The following is a 23,612-nucleotide window of genomic DNA, read 5'->3' as shown; positions in this document are numbered from 1 at the left end:
GTTTGCTGAACCATAACCTACTGGTAGGCTGCTAAATGTGCACATAGCATGTGTTTTGTGTGGGTTTTCACCATGCAGTTTGTGTTAAATACCGGGGTCCTATGCAGTTTGGGCCCCATCTGTGACGATGCATCAATATGAAAACTGCATAAGTAGGCTTAACTTGCTAAAGTTCAGACGTTCATTACATGTATGTGTCACCAGTGAGGCATTTCAAAACCAGTGTAAAACGATCCGTAAATTTTAAAAATTTTTTTTTTTTTTTCTTTTCATTTTCTTGCAATTTTGTGTTAAATGATTAAAACAAATCAGGTTTTCATGTGCCGAGATAGCCATAGAATCCTTGACGTACATAATATGTGTATGATAAATTTGTACAAGTTTGTTGTTTGCATCTTTTCCTTTTTTTCTTCTAAAGTACATGTACACTGTATCCCTCTTCCTTAATCTGTCAGCAGAGGTGAAATCCACTTAAAGGAAATTTTACAGCAGATCGAGCATGGAAGTCTGAAGTCCACGAATTGAATCATATTATTTTTTTAACATTCATAAATGATTGTTTAAAAGTATTTAAAAATGAAATTGTTTTAAAAGAAACACAATGTTGTACATAAACATTTAGCATGTGTGGATGTACATGCATACATATATAATTAATAGCACTGTACACTCCCGAGGCCTGTTTTTGAGTCAGAGCAGGGATAGAGTCCTATGTTGATGTACACAAATACATTATGTACCCGGTATATTGTAGGATATGTACATTAGCTCCATGGTAGGATTGTGCTGTGCACAGACACGCTTGACTGCTCACCGACTGTCTGATTGACCCTCTCTCGTCTCCGCTGGGAGATGATGATGTCATACTTGGCATCTATAACCACTTTCATTTGGCTGGAATTACAACATGTAGCAAGCAGACAAGTGCAGACAGACAGGGACTGATATGATTCCATGTATACTGTGACACTGGAGAAAGGTGTGTGTTGACCAGACTGATGAGATGTAGACTTTCTGAGTCGTCTGCTTTGAATGCCAGTGGCACCTGACATGCATGTGTATGTGATGATCGAATAAGAGTGATTTAGTTATATTTGAGGAAGTAAGTGATGTGAGTGCTAGACCCCAAAAAATGTTTGAAGCTTTCCTTGAGAATCATTTGGATGCAGATTTAAGTTAATAAATTTATATGTTGCTTGAGAAAGATCAATTAAAACAAATTATTACAGCCAATGCCGTGTTGGAGTTTTTTGTTTTTTTTGTTTTTTGGGGTTATGTTTTGGGTTGTGCATGTAATGTTTTGTGTTTGTTTGTTTGTTTGTTGTCATTTTGATTTCTTCTTCCTTCAAGCCGTAGAAGGTAAAAGTGTATGTAAATGTATGTATTTCATAAGCATGGATTTGTACAATTTCACACAACTTGACATGTCATCATAATGTAAACTTGTCAATGTCATGCTTGTGTACGGGGTCCATAAAGTTAAATACCCGTAAATGAAGTGCTTACACGAATAGCCCAGTTAATTGTATACGTACGTGCATGTTCGTACATGTACAAGTACAATGTAGATCTGAATATTTTTGATACATGTACAGTGCGATTTAGAAACTAAGTTGCCTTAGTTGTTGCGCTTGAGTGATATTGCCTTGACAAATTTTCTTTATGTTTGGGTTACAATACAATTGAATACACTCCAGACTCGTTGAAGGTTTTATTTTGCAATTCCATTCTGGCATCTGATTTCTATGTGAGAGTTGTTTTTTCCCCCCCTTTGGCCCAGGATTGCGGGTGTAATACATTTTATAAGGGATTTGCTGAGGTATGCGGATTTTAAAGAGATGCCGTAATCTCATTGTGAATGGGTTGGTACAGATTGAGAACACGTTGTTAATAGTGCCGTAAATAGTGTGTGTGTGTATGTGAAAGGTACCGTACACCTATGTATGGGGTCAAGATTGCTTTGAAGTACCTTCAGGCATGCATTATAGCTGGTCAGAATAGATCGCCGCACTTGCCAGGTCACTCGACAGGTTTTTTTTTACATGCCTGTTGTGCAAATTGGTGTGTTAAATCGTTGGACGCCGTTTCTTTTGCACATTTGTTAATTCACTATTAAGCAAAAATCGTGAATTTGACCTGTCACCAGGGTTGTTACAATGTACACACGTACATGTTTCATTTGTGAATCCATTGTCGAGTGTGCAACTCTTATACAGTGTATTATTGGCTAGAATTGATGAGGTAAACACAAGAGGACATTTGGAAAATATTGTTCCAGTGTTGTTAAACATTGTCCTCTGCACTAGAAAACAATGCCATCAATTTACGTAACAAATGGGCAATTCCACGGTTACTCACGTTACATTTTTGATGTACTTTTGAGTTTCCTTGGGCTGTAATTACCTTACTGAAAAGGTTTAATAACTGTTATCCCCATGGTAGTTAGAGTAGACCTAGACCTACCTAAGTACCAAAGATGACATCCAGAAAAATGTGTTATGTATGATGAACAAGACGCACAAAATCGGTTACTCACATTACGAAAATGTAACGCGAGTAACCGGGAATTGCCCAAATGCAGATGACATGATGCAGTGGTTATATTCTATACACATTGGTAACATTGTGATCTGCTTGATGTCACACACAGAACAGGCTTGCAAGTTATTGTATACACCGCAAATGTATACAGTGCCACATGAAATCGTTCACTGTTTCTTTTTTTCCCCTTATTTGTCACAGGTCTGTGAACATGGACAATGTCTGACTGGATAAGCCCAGCACTGAAATTGGACAGAGCTACCAGACACAAAAGACAGAGCCCTGCACCAGGAAATTAAGATGGCTGTAACTGGTCTGGAACGCTGTCAACAGTTGTTAAATGAATACCGTGATATGAGAGAGAACAGTTAGGCACAAATATATTGGGTTCAGGTAGTACTGTGTATTTGTGCCATTCATTGGTGTATCTGTGAGGATTTGGACAGAATCATTCTACAGTGTACGGTTTACCAGCGCATGAAGGTCAAAGAGATTTGAGTGGAGAAAAAAATTGCGTAACGTTTGAGGAGAGGCAGGTTGGTTATCGGGGCTTAACTGGCTGTTGTAACTTTGGGTTCTGGTGGTCAATTAAGTGATGTCCCAGGAACACTCTGATGCCATTTCAACCACAGAAGATGACGCAGAGATCGATATCAGTATGGGAAACAATGAGAGTGTTAAAAATGGGGGTGGACCATCTCCAAAACCACCACCCAAGGGTCCGGAAGAAGTCCAACACGTCCAAGGAGGTCTTGACGGAATAAACGGAACCACGGATAAACCAGGTGTACAAAATGTACATGTATCATCGGATTTGCCGAGTGGAGACAATCCAGGCAAGAGAAATGAAAGATTGACAGTTGAAGATTCGGTAAATTTGCAGAGTGGTTCGGAGGAAAGGAACGGAGGAGATGAAAGTGGATCACGCGATGGCCGGCTACCTGTTTCATATGCCGAGTGTGTACGCAGCGGAAATCAGAGAGAAGGGATTACACCTGCACAAGTGCAAGTAGGGAGAAACCATGACGCATCAATATCCGACCCTCTTATTGGTGAAAATTCAGAAGGGAGTAACCCGAGCTTGCATCAACCTCCAACATCTGATGAGAAAATGGCAGAAGTGGGCCAGGAACAATCATCTCGCACCGCAACGCAATCCCTGAATCAAGGACTGAACTCTGTAAGTCAAGATTTACAGGGGCAAACCCCAGCTGCAAACACAGACAATGGGAGCACTGTGTCAGAGGTCAACTTAGTAAAAAATACCGTGCCCTCGACAGAGGATGGTCCTGCTGTGGCTTTGCAAAGTACTGACAGTGACGCTAATGTGTGTGACTCAAATCCAAAGAGTGAGAGTAATACGTGTAAAACGAGTCAACCAGCTGTATTGGTAACCGGCGAAAAGACCACACAGCTGAAACAACCGCCTGACTTTCCAGTGTCTGTGGAGTTAAACAATGCCGGACAAACAAGCAGATCTTGTAAGGAAGTGGCTGGGAAAAATTCCCGGAATGCCACCGAAGGAACAGGTGAAATAAGGAGTAATGCCAGTGCCTCTGGGTCAATCATTGCTGATCTAGCAAACGGAGAGAATATATGCACAGCTGCAGCTCAGAGCCACAATACGTCAGTCACACAACCCTGTGAAAACTCAAGTGTTGGTGCTGCCTCCGCACAATTACAATGTGGTGGGACTGAACTCAAGGGCCAGACCGTTTCAGCGGCTGCTGCAAACCAGATGAGTGAAAAGTACAAAGATCACGACCAATCTAATGAATGTATTCAACCTGAAACGCACACAGTTCAAGAAAATGCCATATGCGTTCTACCAACCAGTTTTTCAGGACCAGTAGAACTGGATTCGCCTCATTCGTCCCATTCGTCGGACAGTGGGAAGCATCTGATCATATCGACGATCACGGTGGATGAAATCACCATAGAAGAGATTGCAAACACGCGTGACAAGAGAGACGCTTTAACCTTGGCAACACTTGAAGCCAAGTCGCCCCCTGAACCTAGTTTCACTGCAGGCGATCCAAAAGTGAATCTAGATACGCTACAAGATTCAGAAGGAATGCCTGAAAAAGAATCGGATAGCGAGGAAATGCAAAGAAACGCATCGGAATCGAATGGACTACATACTGATGCCGAAGCGGATCATTTAACAGCCCCAGGCAATGGCGCTGACACTCGAGACTTAAACATTCTGAATCATGAGCCATCATCTGACACCTCGGAGGGGGGAAGCACAAGCGCCCTCGGGGATGCAACGCGGGAGACTAATTTGGATACCGAAGACATTAATGTAGCTATAATGACAGATTCGCTGGCAACCGAAGAACAGCAATATCAAGGCGAGCAAATCCCAACGGGGATGACCAAAGATGGTGCTGAGGGAGAGATCCCAAATATTGCCGAGGAAGAGAGGCAAGCGATGGATAGTTCGGGGGAGACTGCTGGGGCGAATGGCAGCACAGTCTCGAAAGACAATGCGGGAAATTTAGGTCAAGTTGAAGATGCAGGAGCAGCAGATGAACCCATGTCAGTAGTGACTGCATCACTCGAAGTGGGAGAGATAGTCAACAGCTCGAGGATATCGAAAGGAGACTTTCATTTTGAAACTCCTCTGACTGAGCAGACGTCACTGCCTCCATCTGAATCATTCAGTGAGCTGTCGTTCTGGAAATCAAGTCTTCCTCTGCTTACGCTTGATGACTTAGCTCCAGTCATGGCTGAGAATGAAGGCGCAAATAAAAAACCCAGTGAACTGGAAACTAAACAGATGGGCAGTAGCTCTAAAACTGATGCAAGCAAAGAAGCAAGTCATCATCACTTTCTCTTGAAATATTCTCCTGACTTCGCTTTTGCCCTCCCAAGCGTGGCTGACCCACCTGAATCTGTAATTCCTAGGAAGGAGACTACGACTAAAGAAAGCCTGAAGAGTGACCTGAATGTACCCAACTCTCCCACCGTGATCAGCCCAGTGGATCAAGCGAGTTTGAAGGGTAGCAATACCAGTACCCCAAGCACCTCCAGTGGGGAGTTTGGTCAGTTGATGATCCCAACAGTGGCAAGATTGCGAGAGAGGGATACTTACTTCGGTGCCGAGAGTCCGAGCGAGTATTTTGACTGCCGCTCAGAACTGAACGACAGTAAAGACCCTCTGGACGATTTAGTCAACGAGGATCTGTCCGAATCTATCAAGGGATCTCTCAACTTGGAGGGATCAAGCCCTGCTGCTTTGAAACCTTCCCAAAACCAAACAAGTGCTGAAGGCGTGGAGGAAGCAAGTAAAGAGGTCGGTAGTGTTGTTGAGGAGCCGACAGCTGATTCATCCTCATCTGAGAGTGGCTCTCCAAAGCGTAGAACGAAAAGTATGTCCTCCGTTTCAAGCCATAAGTCCCTGTCAGGCCAGAAGAGGAAACAGTTCACGGGTGATGACCGACAGGAGGCAGATCTTAGCCACGTGTTTGAATCTGAGGATGCCAGGTCCAGCCTCCCGCAGTGGAGTAACCTCATTGAGAAGGTCACACCAATGGCCAAGCTCTTCTCCTTCTCGGAGAAATGGCAGACGCCACTGAAGACGCGCTCCATCTCCTTCGATGAGTCCAAACACCTCATGCATCAACTCACGGAGAGTGAGCGAGCCACCAGAATCAACTCGGAACCCCTAACAAGCCTGAGCCCAGACTCGGAATCACCCCTGAGACCCCAGAGTGACCCCAAGCGTTCCAAGGTTCAGTTCGACGAGGGTCCACTAGCAGTCTCGTCCCCTCCCGGACCCTCAAAACCAGAAGGGGGACTCAAAAGACCGGACACACTCTTCACATTTTCAGCCAAGCCCTCCACCAAAGAGCCCGGATTTCCACCACGGCAGCGGGTGACACGGACCCGGTCAGATGGGCGCCTGTGGCGTGAACTTTCACCTCTGACCTCGCCTTATTCATCCCCGCTGAGAAGCCCAAGGATAATGTCACCAAGGAAGACCACACTCATCAGCCCCGAGAGGGAAAAACACGCAAAGCTGGACTTCAAGATTAACTTCAAAGATCAGAAAACCTTTACTGGTGAGTAATTTTTGCATTTCAAGTTTCATGCACCTTATATTTTACATGTAGTTTAGTTTTCCATATTTTAACAGAGTACAGTATGTACACATCTTGGGTTAATCACATTCATGGAAGTTCATTACACATGCCAAATGTGCAGCAGTAACAAGAGTGTGCAGATTTTACAAAATCCATCATCTATTTTGGAAATCAAGTGAAATACTGAAGTAGCAAACAAACCAACCATGACTGGAGCAATTACTGAAGCTGTTAAACTGGAATTAATTTGGAGGAATTTATCATGTGCTCTGTATAGGCTGCAATGTGCCAGCATGGAGTACCGAAGTGTGACGTCATTTAGAACCAGAAAGTGTAGTGCAAACGAATGGAGCATGCGCGCGTGTTGGTTCACAGGCCGAATCATGCGCTAATTTTACACACATTTTGTGCGCGTGACGTATTCACTTCGGTACTCCATAGCAACATGTAGAAGTAGGAGGCACTTACACATATAATTGCATCCTGTATGCTTCATATGCCATGGTCAAAATCAACACTATTCAAAAATCTGCACAGTATTTTTTTTTCAGTGCATATTAAAATGTGGCCCATTTTAATAGCTTAAGCAGAGAAATTACTTCTTAAATGCAAAATGTCATAATATAACATGTATAATAATGCAAACAGTACTCATCTTTTAAATTGCTACGTTTTTCAATTTAGTAGTCACTATATTTACTTATACCCCATTTAAATCATTGACACTCAATAGAAGTACCTTAACATACATGTATAACGTGTACATTGTAAGTAAACAACCCCATTTACTCCTAAAACAGTCTTGCAAAATGAGTGACTGGAACAAAATGCAGACCATTGCACGATGAATTACGACATTAAAAAAAAAAAAAAACGTTTGAAGCTTGTAAATAGTGCCCATGTGGCTGCTCTTTGTGGCTGGTTTCAGCATGTGAAATTTATGATATGTACTTCAACACTGTAGTTGAGGTTGTACATGTTTAAAGGATAGTTTAGGCCCCAAAAAACCCAATATTTCTGCTTCCGATTACATGGCATTTGAACTTAGGGCAGGTAGGTAGGAAATTTTATTTTTTGGCCATTTTTTTCATGTATGATGCATATGGGGGCGTCTGCGTGTAGTCAAGGGTAAAAGGTAAAAATGTATGCTTTTGGGTGTTTTTTTCTCATTTTTCCAATAAAAACATAGGGATGGGGGCTGTCATAATAGGGTAGGTAGGGAAACCGGAAGCAGAAATATATATTTTTTTGGCCTAATCAGCTTTCCATTAATGTTTTATACCCTTGCAGTCTTGGATAGCTATGTATTTTTAGTGATATTTGTCCTGTTATGATTTATGTTGCAGGTCGTCGGCTAGTTGACTGGCTGTGTTCTACCATGATAGACCCCAAGCAGGATGAGCCCACACCATCCTCCTCAGTCACCTCCCCATCCTCTGAGGGTCGTACCTCTGTCTTGCTCCTCTGCTCCTGCCTGCTGGATATCGGAGTCATACAACCACTGGAGGCTGAGACGGGAACCGACAATTTCAAGGTATGTGATGTCTATTATAATCTTTGAAACTTTTTTGTGGGTTTCTGTTTTGACGGAATAATTACATTTCTATTATAATGACAAATTAAATTGATTACATGTAACTGCTGAAAACATTTGCGAACATATACCCATTGAAATGTGCTCGTACTCATGGAAAGTACTTGTACTTCTATAAATGTACTCTTGCTCGTACTCATGGATAAAATTCCTTGCTCTTGTCATCGTACTCATACGTAATATTGGAGCCCCAGGAGCGTCACTTAGTGACAGACATGAGCGCTTTACAAGAAGCCAATATTAATAATATTATTATACTTATGGCAAGGTACTCATACTGGTGCTTATGGCAAAGGTGAACTGTTCGGTCATAAACCAATAAAAGTAAGAAAAGAAGTTGACAATTTCAATGATTTTGTTCTTCCATTTTTACTCCATGTGGTATGCTTGGTTTTGCTCAACATCTCAACATTTTGCTATGTTTTATAATCTTTGTGAGTCTCAAGCTCACAGAGTCTCCAGCACTTCATTGTTGGCGACAGGCGTTGCGTGTACACATGTATTGTGCGCATGTTTGCGAACTGCGCATGAGCCTCGTATTTGGGTTCTTTTGAAACACTGACAAATAAGTGACAGTAGTGAAAACTTCCCACCTGACGAGCTCTCGACCAATAGGAATAGATAAGGTATTTGTGAGGTGTTTTGGCAAAATGAGACAGAACTGGGCGCAGGACGTACATGCACCTGTAGTGGAGAAATTTGCAAACAACTAAATGGGATTGATTATTTTTCAAATTTCAGGTTTATTCATATTTGTAAGCTTTCATATGTCTACTACACATTTGTTAAAGATATAGTATAAAATTTGTGGACCAAAAGTGTTTTTAAGGAAAAGCAATTTGCATCTGGCATTTTTACGAATACAAAACTTGAAACTTGAATGGCTTTTTTCCCAGTATTTTACTTTTTGACTTGTCGATAAATGCAAACTTTGAACAGCTAAAACTCGTCAACAGAATGTCTGATTTGAAGTGCAACATACAGCAAAAGAGAACTTAATTCTCTTTCCTAATACATGCAAACCCTCATTTCGACCTCTGCCAACTTCTGTCTCATTTTGCCAGTAAACCTTACATTTATGAATACCCCTTAAAAGTTTAGGTATAAAAGAGTACACACGTACATGTACCACATGGTTTCTTGCACCCTTGTAGAATTCAGAAGATTTACTATAGGAAGTTTCCTAGCACAATGCCTTAGGGATTGAAGCAGATGACAGTTATGTAATTCTCCTTCCTACTCCAGTTGGATGCCATGTACTGCTGGGCCCAGCATGCCTACCACCCCAGCTACCCAAACGGCATCCCCATCGTGTCCTCCCCGGGCAAGCTGGAACCCGTCTGGCCCCCTCCCAAGCCAGAAGAAGGCTCCGCCCATCAACACGGTCTCAAGTACACGGAGGCAGGTGGGTGACTGAAATCCAATAGTTGAGATGTTTGTGTTGACTCACAGTTGAAAACATGGACAAGTATTGATTCTAAGCCCCACTGTCGGGGAAATTAATTGTACATGTATGTATACATATCGATCATCGTTTTTCTTCACAGTGTGTTCTGAACATAGTTTGCACGTACAGTGTAGTTGGCGAAAACCCTGTTACGATTTTTCAAATGTAAATCCTTGACTGGAACTTGACCTCATATACGTGTAATCTTTTCTGATCCGACATGAACCTAACAAGCTTTCTTATCCCTTGTGAAAAATAGCCTTTTTGTTTTGCAAAAGCAAATAGTACCTCAATTGCCTCAATATGGCTTCCTATATTGAGGCTTTTACAGTCTGATGCAGTAATTATAATGTCACTCAATCAATCAATCAACATTGTCAATACACTTTGAATGTTGGCCTGCACATACACGCACATGATGTGCAGGTTGGTCAGTCTGCCAACGTGGTGTAAGGACGCTCACATACTGGTCTGCTAATTAGCCCATATTGTATTTTCATTACAGTGTGTCTGCCAAATACATTATCTAGGCGCCTGGTATTGCTTACTCTGTGCATGTATACATGTACAAAATGTACATGTACCACATGTGCATATCTAAACTTTCTTTCTATGCTTTTGTTTTAAATTTGTGTTTGTTTTTAAACATTAGCCTAAAATTTGGCCAAAGAAAGGAAAAATCAGTTCTATTTCTGGTTACCCTACATGAACCGGTACATACCCCATTTTGACAGCCCCTAGCCTGATTTCTTTTGAAAGAAATGAGGGGAAAAAACCAAAACCATCAATTATTAACTTTTACCCTTGACTACATGCAGACACCTCTATATGATCGTACACCAAAAAAATTGCCCTCCCTCCCCCCCCCAAATAAAATACACTACCTACCGGTACCTACACGTACATGTACATGTACCCTATTTTCAAATATTATGTTATCGGAAGCAGATGTATTTTTCTTTTTTGCCTTATCCTCCAATCACCTTGTTTACAAGTGCACTTTCTTGTGGGAGCTTGGCGGCTCTAATTACCATAAGAAAGATGTGAACAAATCTTGCAGATGTACATGTAAACAATGCTTGACGTCATTATGTTAGAGGCATATTTGATGCGAACAACAAAACTAAAAAATTCTTTGATGTCTGAACTGCTGCAGGAAAAAAAAACAACCTTACACCATTTGGTTTACCGAAACAGTCATAAACCTAATTTATATATATGCATTCGACAATAAAAATAAACTTAGTGAAACTTAATCTGTGCATCATGTAGTTAGTATTTCGACGATGAAAGGTCGGTTCATATTCAGCGCGAAAGCAAACGTAAATTTGTGATATCGCAATTCGCCAAAGTTGAACACACTTGAACAGCTCTGGTGAATTTCACAGCAAGCGTTTTGTGTTGTCGAATTCGTTTTGCATTCCCATTCGTGTGGAGAATGAACCCGTCTTTGCGTATACCCTTACAGCCTGCATAAAAAGTGCTTTACTCTTCGTATAAATTGACCCGAGCGGTCCATATGGGTTGTTTTTGTAAGGCGCAGACTGTCAGTGGATAGCCACTGGCTCATTGATCTGTTTGACCAGGCAAGATTGCCTGTTTCTACGACTATAAAAGGCCTGGTATGTAAAAATCCATGCAGTGACCGTTTGTTCAGCTTGTCCGTTTTGTTTATTCTATTGCTCATGCTTTTAGAGGGCAAATAAGACTTAAAACTGGTCAAAGTCTTGCAAGATAGCCTGTTGTTTCTGTTTGTTTGTTTGTTTGGGGTTTTTTTTGGTACCACACAAAAAACAGAGACAAAAATATAACACACAAGTTGTTTGCCCCCCCCCCAAAAAGCTGCAACAACAAAGTAGTCTTCTTTGTGAAATTGATATTTAATACTAATGCCCAGCAAAATGACATTTTGCTTAAAAATGCACATACATGTAGTACCGGTATCTGTAAACATGTGCATGCTTTAACTATCAGAATTTTCAAAATTCCCCCATTTTTGTTGACTTGCCAACAAATTTAGGTTCCGCGGAGATACTGGAAATAGTATCGCATGTTGTGAGTGAGTTGTATTTCTGTATTTCTACATGTACGTAGGCACTCTAAGTTTTTGTATTCTGTATGCACAGCAAAGCCTGAAGGCACTGCTCTCTTACGTTGGCTTCATTTAAATAATTTGCAGTGAACATGTATGTACATGAACGCATGTACATGTGTTGGAGGCTAGTTGGGTAAGAAGAAACATTCCATCAAATCTTGTTTGTTTTTAAGGTATACAAGACAATTTGCATTTATCCCAAAAGTAACCTACCAAATTATTATCAAAAACCTCACTTTGATTAAAGATCATACTGGTGCTAAACGCTCCGTGAAATTTTTCCATAAGTTTTGTTTGCTGACATGTAGAAGACATCAAGAAATGTCTGTAGGTGATTTCCAACGATCAGTCAATTGAATGATTTTTTTTTGGAAATAAAGAGTGCTGTAGATCGTGTTTCAATCTTGATCGAAAGGTTGTGCATGGTTTTTTGCGGTTTTCTCAAAAAGTGTCATGTCCACTGAGATGAAATTTCAACGGGTTAGGTTTGGAACATTCTTTTTTGGTTGTTGAGTGGTATTATTGGAAACGAACAAAAAGCAAATGATCTTATGCCTTTAAAGATATAGTCCATCATTTGTAATTTGTGCATTTTGTTCGTTTGAAGCAACAAAAGTGTTCAAAATCTAATGAAGGATACTGAACAACTAACCTGATGAAGTTTCAGCTCAGCTTCAGCTGTATATTCCGAGAAAAACAGCATTCTAGGATCTCAATTTCAAATCAAAAGTTGCTGAATCATGTTTTGAATCATGTTTTGAATTGCAGCTATACGCGATGTCGCGCACTGATCCGACGAATTATTGCAACCGCGTGTGCGTCGTGCAAGACTTGCGCGCTTCGCCGAATAACAAAACGAACTACTAATTTACATTTTCCTACGGTGCGTCTTAAGACGCATCGTTGGAAAGGCCTTCTTTCGTTGATTACTTCAAAATGACAGCTTGCCAGAAAGAATAATTTCACAGGGAGTGAAATTAGTCCACTTACTCTCTTTCATCCAAGTATGTTTTTCAACAATAATTACGCCAGTTACTTTTCGGATGGCTGCAAATGATGGACTATAGCTTAAAGACATGCATAGCTGCACCTTAGTTACCCAACTGAAGGATTTTTGTTCAAGATATGTGACATTACTTTAAATACGGCAGTATAGGTTACACAATACAGACCCATGAAGTTGTTTAACATTCTTTTTAAAGGCATTGGTTACTATTTATACGAATTTAGTATGACCGCGCTTGCTTGTTACACTGTATCAACTTCTTCTATTAAATGCAAACAAGAGATGGGATTCAGTGGAGACTTTGTTCCTCCAAGAATCCATTTGTACAATGTATATTTGTCATCAATTTATGTAAATGAAAGAACATGTCTGGAATGCAAAGCACATTTGTAAACTTGAAAAGTTAGTATTTTCAAGGTTTTTGTAGCTTAAACAGGGGTGTGAGTGACCACTGATAAAAAAGAGCTGAAAACAGCTGAAAAAGGTGTAAAAAAGCTGAACTTTGGAAATCTCCTATACTTTGTGTACACAGCAAGTGAGGGAAAAAAAGCTGAAATCCAAAGCAAAAAAAAAAAAAAACTAAAGTGAAATCAGCTTTAAAATAATAAACCATCCGATGGTTTGATCAGTCAAAAACAGTCAAAAATGTCTTCCTTTTCCTCTGCCTTGCATTTGTGTACAGACTAGTAAAAAAAAAACCAGTCAGATCCAATCGTGTAAACACTGTGACTAGTCAAATTCCACTAGACAAAAGAGGCCTGCACCGTTGGCCTATCAATCACCTCCAGTCAAAGCATACATGTAGCTATATAAAACTAAGAAGGAAATTCTTAACTGTTAAAAACAGTCACTTGATTGATTTTGACTGCTGTGATAGTGTACATGTACAATGTACATGTATCTGAATTTGTAAACACCTACCGGTAGGGAGGAATCTATTAGTAAGAAAAGTCTTAATCTCAGTAAATTTGGTTTAACTTGTTAAAAAAATTATCAATCAAAACTATTATGCTCCACGGAGCCATATAATAATACATGTTTATTTGCATACTGTATGTGCATGTAATGTACATCTCTCCAAAAGTCAACACCCAAAAAGGCTCCAACTGACTTTTGATACCGTTTTAAAATTTGTTTAATGCATGTGTATCACCTGCTGTAAGTTACATGTACATGTACATGTATGTTACAAATTGCTGCCAAATTCCTCATTTAAAATTCCATCAATGCTTTATAAAACTTTATACCGTACTCCATGTGTATGCATGAATTGATCATTGTGATTTACATACATGTACTTGCAAGGCTCAAATAATAAGGCAGTGTCAAAAAGCAACCAAAAAAAAGGCTTTTCGCTCTTAGATCCAAGAGTGTGATTGTATTATTGTAAAAATAATGGTGCTGTGTAATATTGTAAAATATTAATTTTGAGTAACTGCCTGGATGTACATGTGATTTTAAAATACTTCTCATATTTTTGTTGAAGATAATTCCTAACTATGCACTAAATTTCTGTAAAATTATCACTGATTCTTGAGTTATTTTAATTTTTACATATGTGCCACCAAATTTTGTTGCCGCTTTTTTGCACAAATGGCTGCCAAGTTTCATTTTTTAAAGGAATGGAGGGTTTTGATATCTTGAAAAAAAAATATTATCGGTATCATAGGAATGAACTTATCTTTATCTGTTTTGCATTTGACAGAACTGCAACAGTACATCATGGGGCTGAAGAGAGTGCATGACGACGCTCTGGAGAAGATGGAGGTATGATTTCTTGAAAGCTAGAATTTCTTTGATACATATTTATGCAAGATGATTTCTCTTTTGGGTTAAACTGATTAGTTTAAAGAGGTTGTGGAATGCTCGAAAACATTTCCGTCATTTTTTGGGTATATGTAGCCTAAGGTGTGATGAAATAAAAACGACTAATGTTTCTGTCATGAAATGAGTACAAAGGGTACTTTTGAGAGCTATTTTTCAGGTCTTGTTTCGACCCGAACGTGCAATTTGTGTAAAAGTCGTCGTTGCGGGCAGCAAACAAAACACAGTAAATCGTGACGTAATAAACAGGACTCGTTTATGCTACTCTGCATCGGGAGTCCTGTTTATTACGTCACGATTTACTGTGTTTTGTTTGCTGCCCGCAACGACGACTTTTACACAAATTGCACGTTCGGGTCGAAACAGGCATGACAGGACTTGAAAAACAGCTCTCAAAAGTACCTTTTGTACTTTTATGACAGAAACAATAGTCGTTTTTATTTCATCACACCTTAGGCTACATATACCCGAAGAATGACGGAAATGTCTTTGAGCATTCCACAACCTCTTTAAGATGGACGAAAGAGGGCTTGTATCTTAATTTTGTCACTAAACAGAACTTGGCTGGGAGCTAGTGGCAAGCAGCATGCTTCACATGACATCTTGGCTGCTAATCGTTTTGTAAAGCCAAAATATTTCTGTGCTAAGCAATTCTGTATGTTAAACGGCCCTTTGCACTTTGTCTAAATGGTCCAATAAGCCAGTTCGGTATTTCAACTGGGCAAGTGCACAATGATATGGGTCACGGGTCATTCGGGATAATCGAATGCTCATTGAAGGCGCATGAACGCGCAAGGAGACGGTTGCGCGACGCTCGAGCGTTAACTAGGAGCAGAATGGGCGTTTGTGTAACATCGCGGTTACAAGATGCTTAACACTTTTCCTGAATGACCTTTGGCCTGGACTACTTCATCGAGATACCGAACTGGTTTATTGCTTAGAGCTGCTTGGCAAAGAATTGTGCTAAAACATAAAAATACATCTTCTGAGCAAAGAAATTTATCAGTTAATATAATTTGTTGTATATTTTTACTGACATTTTTCCAACTAATGTTTGCTTGGCAAATCAATTTACTCGGCAATATTTTTTCAACAACAGCAGGTTTATAAAATGTACCCTGATTTTAACCTGGGTTCAATTTCACAGTGCTGCTTAAAAGTAAGCAGAAAATTGGTGCTAAATATAGCAGAAAATTATGCTAACCTTAAGCTGGCATGGATGGCAAACATTTTGCACACATGGAGATTTCTATTGTTATGTCATTAATTATGTAAGCTGCTTTTGTGTGTTACTGTTAACGGTCTCTGTGAAATAGACGGAGGCACTGCTAGCAGAAAATTGTGTGCTTAGCAGCACTACATATAGAGCCCAGGTTATAACCTAAAACTGGAATGTTTGCCATTTCAGTGTTTACACTTTAATCATGTATTATCTCTAAACAGTTGGACCATGAGCTAGCTATGGTTGAGTTGCGAGGCGATCATGCAACCAAGCTTTGTGCTCTGGAGGATAAGCTCTCAACTCTTCAGGACACCCTGATGCACGGAGGAGGATCCCGAGAACCAAGCAGCGACACCCAGCAGAAGGTCATGATGGACGTCGGGGTCAACACGGACTGGATAGACTACAGCAGGCAGGGACTGCAAAAGCAGATTGAACTCTTTGAGGAGATCAAGGAATCGGGTGGTGGGAAGGTGCCCGCCCCTCCCCCACCTCCACCAATACCTTTAGTCGATGCCCAGAATGCTGCTCCACCCCCTCCACCCCCAAGCCTTGCTGGACTTCCCACCCCACCAGGAGGTGCAAGCGTACCACCTCCGCCAAGTGGGGTACCACCACCACCACCCTTACCACCATCAGCGCATACGATACCCCAGCCGCCCCCACCCCCTGGAGCTGGGGGTGTACCACCGCCTCCCCCACCTCCCATGCCAGGGATGATGCCCCCTCCACCGCCCCCACCCCCGGGGAGTCTTATCATCCCCGCTGGTCCACACTCCTCCCAGTCACCAGCAGGTACTCCCTCCACACCTAAGGGACCTGCCAAGATAGCCATTGAGCCCACGGTTCCTATGAAGCCACTCTACTGGAATCGGATACAGTTGCACAAACTACCCACAGTGGTGACAAAAGATCGGTAAGATCTGGATCAGTTTTAAGGACTTGCCCATGATTCCCAGATTGTCAACAGAACCAAGGTGCCAATTTCAGTCAGTTTGGAAGAGTTTTTCAAGAAGTCGGGTGTACAGAATTTGTTTCATGAAAGTAAGAATAGAGAAATTATTAGAGCGAGTTCAAGCATGAAAAATTGCAATCAGGTGCAAGTACTTGGACTTCAATGAGAGGTTTGTAATAGCACAGTACATGTATGACCCTATGAGCTGCGTATGGTTCTTTCAACAAGCAGTTGACCCATTGTTTTGCCTGCACAGTATTTGAGCATAGGACACAGTTTGAGACAAACCTTTCGTGATAACCGGCTTTTCTTGGGGAAAAAAAATTTCTCAATGATTCTCCAACATTTAAAACATTTTGTCCAAAGGCCTGTACACAGGAATGACTGTGCAAAGAATACAGGGTGAGTAAAAACAAAAACGAATCCCAAATGTCGGGACTACTGTTTTAGTGAAGTTCTGCATGTAGCACTTTCAAAGTCTAGGATATGAAAGCCAAATGCATAAACTTTGTTGTAGTACAAGAATCATTCAAATCACTCATGTTCTTTTCAAGTTTTATACGGAATTTTAAACACAACCACCGTTTTAAGGTTCTGTCCACGGATCACAAAAACGTTCAGTGTTCTTTCAGCAAAACGAAAACAAATCACATAGGGATGTGTGTGAATTGTTTTCGTTTTGCTGAAAGAACGCACACCTTTGTTTGTGATCCGTGGACAAAACTTTAAAACGGCAGTTGTAATTTTAAAGTACATGAGTGATTTGAATGATTCTTGTACTAAAAGAAAGCTTATGGATTGGGCTTTCATATCCTAGATTTTCAAAGTGCTAGATGAAGAACTTCACTAAAACGATAGTCCCGACATTTGGGTTTCGTTTTTTTACTCACCCTGTAGTGGACATTACAACTCATTCAAGCTATTAAATGTGCAAGTTAAAATTTGTTTAAATGTTGTGGTTTTGCAGCATGTTCATGTATGTACTTGCCATGATGACACACATTTGCTTTCATGCTTGCTTTTGCGTATGGACAACTGTTGATTTGCCTTTGCAAGTACTTCATCAGTACATTTCTGTATTGAGTTGACAAATGTACAAGTTGATATAAAAATAGATCTTTTTACAGAGATATCATTGTTTCATTTCTCTTCTAGTCCTGACCCGATATGGAGTCAGGTGGATGAGCTACTCATCTCCCCTGATGAGTTGGAGGAACTCTTCTGCAAGAAGATGACCCAGAAGAAGAGACCGCTGGCAGACTCCTTTGACAAACCAAAGGCAAAAAAGGTAAACAGTTGCTTGAGGTCAGTTTGTACGATTTGACAGTCCAGCTAACGCTGCCTTCCAAAGCACATTTCCGGTCCATTGTGCATAGGGCAAAATTTGACGATTGTGGTTAATGATCAGAAAGTATCTGTGATGGTGTAGCTGAATTTGTCAGCCAGAGAGGGAGGATTCTATAAGGACCCAACCCTCCTATGCAAACATGTACATTATGTGCAGAGTTGTCCTTTCAGTCAAAATCAATAAACTTCTTAACATTTAAGAACTCCCAGCCTACATAAAGCAGGATTGACTGGCTGTGACTGTTTAATCAAACTTGATACGGCTATGCTATGACTGTGGGTGATTGATAAGCCAGCTGTGCGTATCGCTTGTCTGCTTTTGTCTGTTGACTGAATTTGACTAGTGAAAGTGCTTGCCAGAAATATGATTTGACTGTTGGTGACTAGCCTGTGTAAAAGGCATGGCAGTGGAAGAGGATTCAAATGGACTGCATGCATATGAACTTCTTGGTCCTTTCTCCCTGTTGTGCTTTATGATGCACGCGTCTATTAGTAACCAGTGATGCAGCTGTGCCCTGTGGTCTCGTTTCAAATAGTCAACTAGAGTAGCCCAACTATCCTACGTTTGATTGAAGTTAATTGCACTATGGTTAACTATAGTCCTTGCCCCAACTAGCTCATATCCACACTGACCTATATCAGCACGCACACAAATGTGCGAAAACTGCAGATGGTGCTGTGTGGAATACACATGACATCAAGTGAAGGACATTTTTATGACATTGCTTTTATGTACATGTATATCATCCATGGTACGGAAGTATCCACAACCAATATTCAACTGTGATTTGCACGAACCAACCGTGTGTGAGAAGAATGTTACCTACGGTAAATGGGGGTGCAGAGCGGCAAGGTTACACACCTATGTTCCGACACACCTATGTTCTGACAACCCTATGTTCCGACTGCACATATTTTTATCCCTAACTCTAACCCTTAACCCTAACCCTAACCGTAACCCTAACCATGAGTAACACAATCTTATGTGCAGGTTGTCAGAACATAGGGGTGCTGGAACATAGGGGTGTCGGAAAATAGAGCAGTCATCGAGCGGTAACGGTGAAGTGTCCGTCTCTGTTGGTGCAGTATTACATTTTCACCGTTGAGGGCCTTGCTTGTGCAATGAATCCAGAGGCAGTAACATTTTTTTTGCGGTCTTCTCCTCCCAGGCTATGAAGCTATTGGATGGCAAGCGGTCCCAAGCAGTCGGTATCTTCATGTCTAGCCTCCACGTTGATATGACCGATATCAGCCAGTCGGTCTTAAACATGGACACAACCATCGTAGATCTGGAGAATTTTGAGTCCTTGTTTGAAATTGTGAGTACAATATATGAAAACCTATGTTACCAGGTTTTCTGTGTTTCTCAGTTATTAACATTTTGGTCTGGTTTTCCCTGATTAAGACATTTTTTGGAGCTCGATAGTGTCTCCTCAGCCATTTTAAACCTAAACAAAACTTTATTTGAGGTTTTGAAGTATTGCACAATGAATATCCCAAATTGGGAGAAGTTTTGTGCCAAGTGGAGTGATTAGCCGTATAGCAGGGGTTGTTCTAAAAGGACGCGTTGGTTTGAATTTGTTGTTTTGTGTGCGAAGAATGACAAAACCCTACCGAGGGAATTATGAACAGTCAAGAGAGGACATAGTGGAGGAAATAAAATCATCATCATTAAAACGGTACCTTGTAAATATTAATGATTAAAGGTAGTGTACATCATTTGTCAATTGTTCATTTTTTTCGTTTGAAGCAACAAAAGTGCTCAAAAATTTAAGGGTGCCAAACAACTAACCTGATGAAGTTTTAGCTCAGTGAATGCTGTATATCAGCCGAGAAAACACTATTCTAGGATCTCAATTTCAATTCAAAAGTTGCCGAGTCATGTTAGAATTACGGGACATATTCTCAATCAACCAATTGCAGCTACGTCATGTGACGCACTGAACCGACGAATTGTAGCAACCGCGTGCGTGTTTGCATCGTGCCAACGCTTGAATGCACCAGTCGCCAAATTCGAAACGAATTACTTATGGAAATTTTCAAAAATGACGCATCTTTGGAAATGACTTTCTTTTATTGTGTTCTTCAAATGACAGCATGCCAGAAAGAACATTTCACATGAGTTTAGTGCCATAACTATCTTTAAAGGTATAGTCCATCATTTGTAATTCGTGCATTTTGTTCGTTTGAAGCAACAAAAGAGTTCAAAATCTAATGAAGGATACTGAGCAACTAACCTGATGAAGTTTCAGCTAAGCTTCAGCTGTACATTCCGAGAAAAACAGCATTCTAAGATCTCAATTTCAAATCAAAAGTTGTTGAATCATGTTTTGAATTGTTTTGAATTACAACTATACGCGACGTCGCGCACTGATCCGACGAATTATAACAACCGCGCGCGCGTGTGCGTCGTTCGAATACTTGTGCGCGCTTCGCTGAATAACAAAACGAACTACTAATTTAAATTTTCCTACGGTGCTTCTTAAGAATCACCGTTGGAAATGCCTTCTTTCGTTGATTACTTCAAAATGACAGCTTCCCAGAAAGAATAATTTCACAGGGAGTTTAGTCCCCTTACTATCTTTCAACCAAGTTAGTTTTTCAACAATAATTACGCCAGTTACTTTTCGGATGGCTGCAAATGATGGACTCTACCTTTAAACCAAGTAAGCTTTTCAACAATAATTTTGTCAATAACTTTTTGAATAGCTGCGAATGCTGTACTCTACCTTTAAATAGAAATTGGATGGAAATTCTCTCTGTATATTTTTTTGAGACACAGATTAGGTTGACTTTTTTCCCTAACCCCCTTATGGTATGTGAAATATCATATTGAAATTGGAGGATTCAGGACTGTCAGGGTAAGTCCTGTGTAGTTTGTCTTTATTCTTATCTCATTTGTGGCCCGTTTTTGTATCCCATTGACAGAGACACCAAGATGATGAGTTGGTCAAGATCAAAGCTCATCTAGACAAGGAAACAGACCAACCACTGGACAAACCTGAACAGTAAGTATTTAATGGTATTGTTTGTGCTGGTTTCTAGAGGGCCAGCCTAGCATCGTCTTTGTACCTATCTCACTGACTATTACTGACCAATTGCCTGACTTGCTTACTGTTAGTTGCAACTTGGACTGGTTGTGAAGCGGTGAAGCTGGCTCATTGTGAAGACCACGTATATGAAAAGACTTCCAGTGAATCAGCCGATTGATACAGGTTCCCGTCTACTGGAACCTTTAGACGAAGTAATGGGAATCTGTAAATTCATTATTTGGAAATTTTACATTAATCTTAAGGCAAGATTGTGATGGTAACTTGAGGTTGGACCCTGAGGTACCCTGAAAAACCCTATTCATTCATTTGATCATTTATACAATCGTGATGACTTGAAGAGTTGCGCCCAACTGTCCCTGTCAAGCATAGTGTTGGAAAGAGATGGACCACTCAGACCAGTTTCTAGCTCGATGGATGTTTTCAGGGTCATGTTGGGATGACCTCTACGACGAGGGGCATCAGGCTTCCAGAGAAGAACCCCATAACCCTTGTAAAACCTCAGGGTAAACCTCAAGTTACTGCCTGTTTATTTTGCATTCTCCCGTAATTAAACTGTTATATACCTGAGACGGTTTATGCATTCCGATTGGTCAAGAGCCTGTCACGTGGGTGGTTTTAAACCGCTGATAAAACAACGATAGGAAGTGTGTCAAACCAGCCAACAACAAACGTGGCCCCTGAAACAGGGCAATATATTTCTGCTTTCTAAAATGTATTCTGAAAAGTTTGTAGGTTTTGCAGTTTGAAAAAAAAAATACAAAAAATGTTGATAAACCAAATAATTTTACTTTGTTTTTACTTAAATTTGTCTTAGAGGAAGAATACGTGGCTTAAATAGTATTACAGAGTAAATTTTCTTCTGCTCACGCCCACTCACTCGCACATAATTCAGTAATCTTGTGCATAACTCTATACGTAGTTACATGTGTTTAAAGGGATTTTCTATATGTTACTCTGTAAGCGCCCTGGAGCATTGGTTTTTTCGATGGATTGGGCGCTATATAAATCTTTGCTTATTATTATTATTATTATGTACATCACGCGAAGCAGCTACACGCTATACATACGTGGATTCTTCATCAGAGAGTGCTTTTTATACCCTGCCAGTCAAGCTTTTCAAAGGTGTATACTGTTTCTGCCTTGTTTTGTTCCGGCACTTCATTAAAATGTTTACTAACCCCTTTTACTCGCAGATTCTAAGTCATTCTAAAAAAGAGTTTAATGGTGAAACCAAAGGGCCATACTGTTCGTACCCTGTTACTGTTATGTATTTTTTTTAGGCTCTTTGTGGATAGTGCCATTAACCCTTAATACCTCACCAGCACATTTTGAGTTTCCGGAAAAGGTTAAATAATAGACCTGTTTTGTTCCCCTTTTCTTTCTGCAGGTTTTTGTATGAGTTATCCCAGATCCCAGACTTTGCTGACCGGGTTTACTGCATGACATTCCAGGCTTCCTTCCATGAAAACCTGACCTCACTCAGAGGCAAACTCGGCAACGTTCAATATGTCTGTGAGGTAAGATTGCAAATGCTGCAGCGTTTGTTTCTCAATTTTCTGGAGCATTTTAATCTTATAAAGGCCAGTTCATAGTCAGCGTAAAAGTGAATCGGAGTGCAAAGTTGTGACATCATGTCAAGTTTTCACGCTGCGAATTTGCAAAACTTTAATACGTTTCAACTCTGGCAAATTTCGCTGCAGAAAGTTTTATGACATCAATTCGCTTCGAATTCACATGCATGTGAAGTATGAACCGGCCTTTAACTATGTGACCTGAGATTTGATCCCAGCAGGACCGTTCCCTGTTTTCTGATTTTTATTAAGAGAATAAAAAGTATGTGCTTGGCCGGTTTTAAACAAGTACGTTTAAAACCGGCTCAGGGGCCTGGACCCCGATAATGGCCCGAGCGGAAGGCGAGGGATACTATCGGTGACCAGGCCCCTGAGCCGGTTTTAAACGATCTTGTGTAATATCCGCCAAGCACATATTTATTCCCATTCATAAATACCTTTGAATCAAAAGTCAAAGCAGGTCCAAATATTTTAATTTCCAACAATTTTGTTCAATAGGAATAGGTAACTGTCTTACCGGTAGGTATTTATGAATTTCAATTAATTAGCCTCTGTAATTATAGCAACATGTCATATTCGTTGAGAAAAATTGGAAGTATGTTACCTCTGTACGCCAGTCTTGTATTTTGATCTTTCGCACAGCACAAACTTAGAACTTTGCATTTGCACTTTGTTTTTTTTGATAGGAAGAAAGTTTGTCAATTTTTTCCACTGATCCTAAAATCAAGTATTACACCCAGGTCCCTTTCAGTTTTTCAAAAAGTAAGTTCAATCAAGAACTATACTGTAGTTTAACCCTTAACTCTAACGAACTTTGATTGATAGCACATTTTCACCATTGCTTGACTGGAGATGTTCACACGTTGCTA

The 23,612-nt window shown here is 40.5% G+C and overlaps 1 protein-coding gene across 1 annotated transcript in view; it reads left to right on the top strand.

Moving 5' to 3' along the window:
- Positions 1-3,343: 3,343 nt before the first annotated feature.
- Positions 3,344-23,612, top strand: part of LOC119741421 — a gene marked incomplete at its 5' end in the record, with an annotated part of 29,693 nt that continues 9,424 nt past the window's right edge. The window contains 9 exons of the mRNA XM_038217166.1: positions 3,344-6,608; positions 7,976-8,163; positions 9,469-9,628; positions 14,477-14,538; positions 16,039-16,733; positions 17,928-18,060; positions 19,289-19,438; positions 21,048-21,127; positions 22,560-22,689. Of these exons, the coding sequence (XP_038073094.1) occupies positions 3,344-6,608; positions 7,976-8,163; positions 9,469-9,628; positions 14,477-14,538; positions 16,039-16,733; positions 17,928-18,060; positions 19,289-19,438; positions 21,048-21,127; positions 22,560-22,689 (4,863 nt within the window). The remainder of the gene's footprint in view (positions 6,609-7,975; positions 8,164-9,468; positions 9,629-14,476; positions 14,539-16,038; positions 16,734-17,927; positions 18,061-19,288; positions 19,439-21,047; positions 21,128-22,559; positions 22,690-23,612) is intronic.

This window comes from Patiria miniata, unplaced genomic scaffold (assembly GCF_015706575.1).
Source record: "Patiria miniata isolate m_02_andy unplaced genomic scaffold, ASM1570657v1 HiC_scaffold_5, whole genome shotgun sequence".
NCBI classification, from domain to species: domain Eukaryota; kingdom Metazoa; phylum Echinodermata; class Asteroidea; order Valvatida; family Asterinidae; genus Patiria; species Patiria miniata.
Note: the sequence above shows the minus strand (reverse complement) of the source record. Positions and strands in the feature narration are given on the sequence as shown.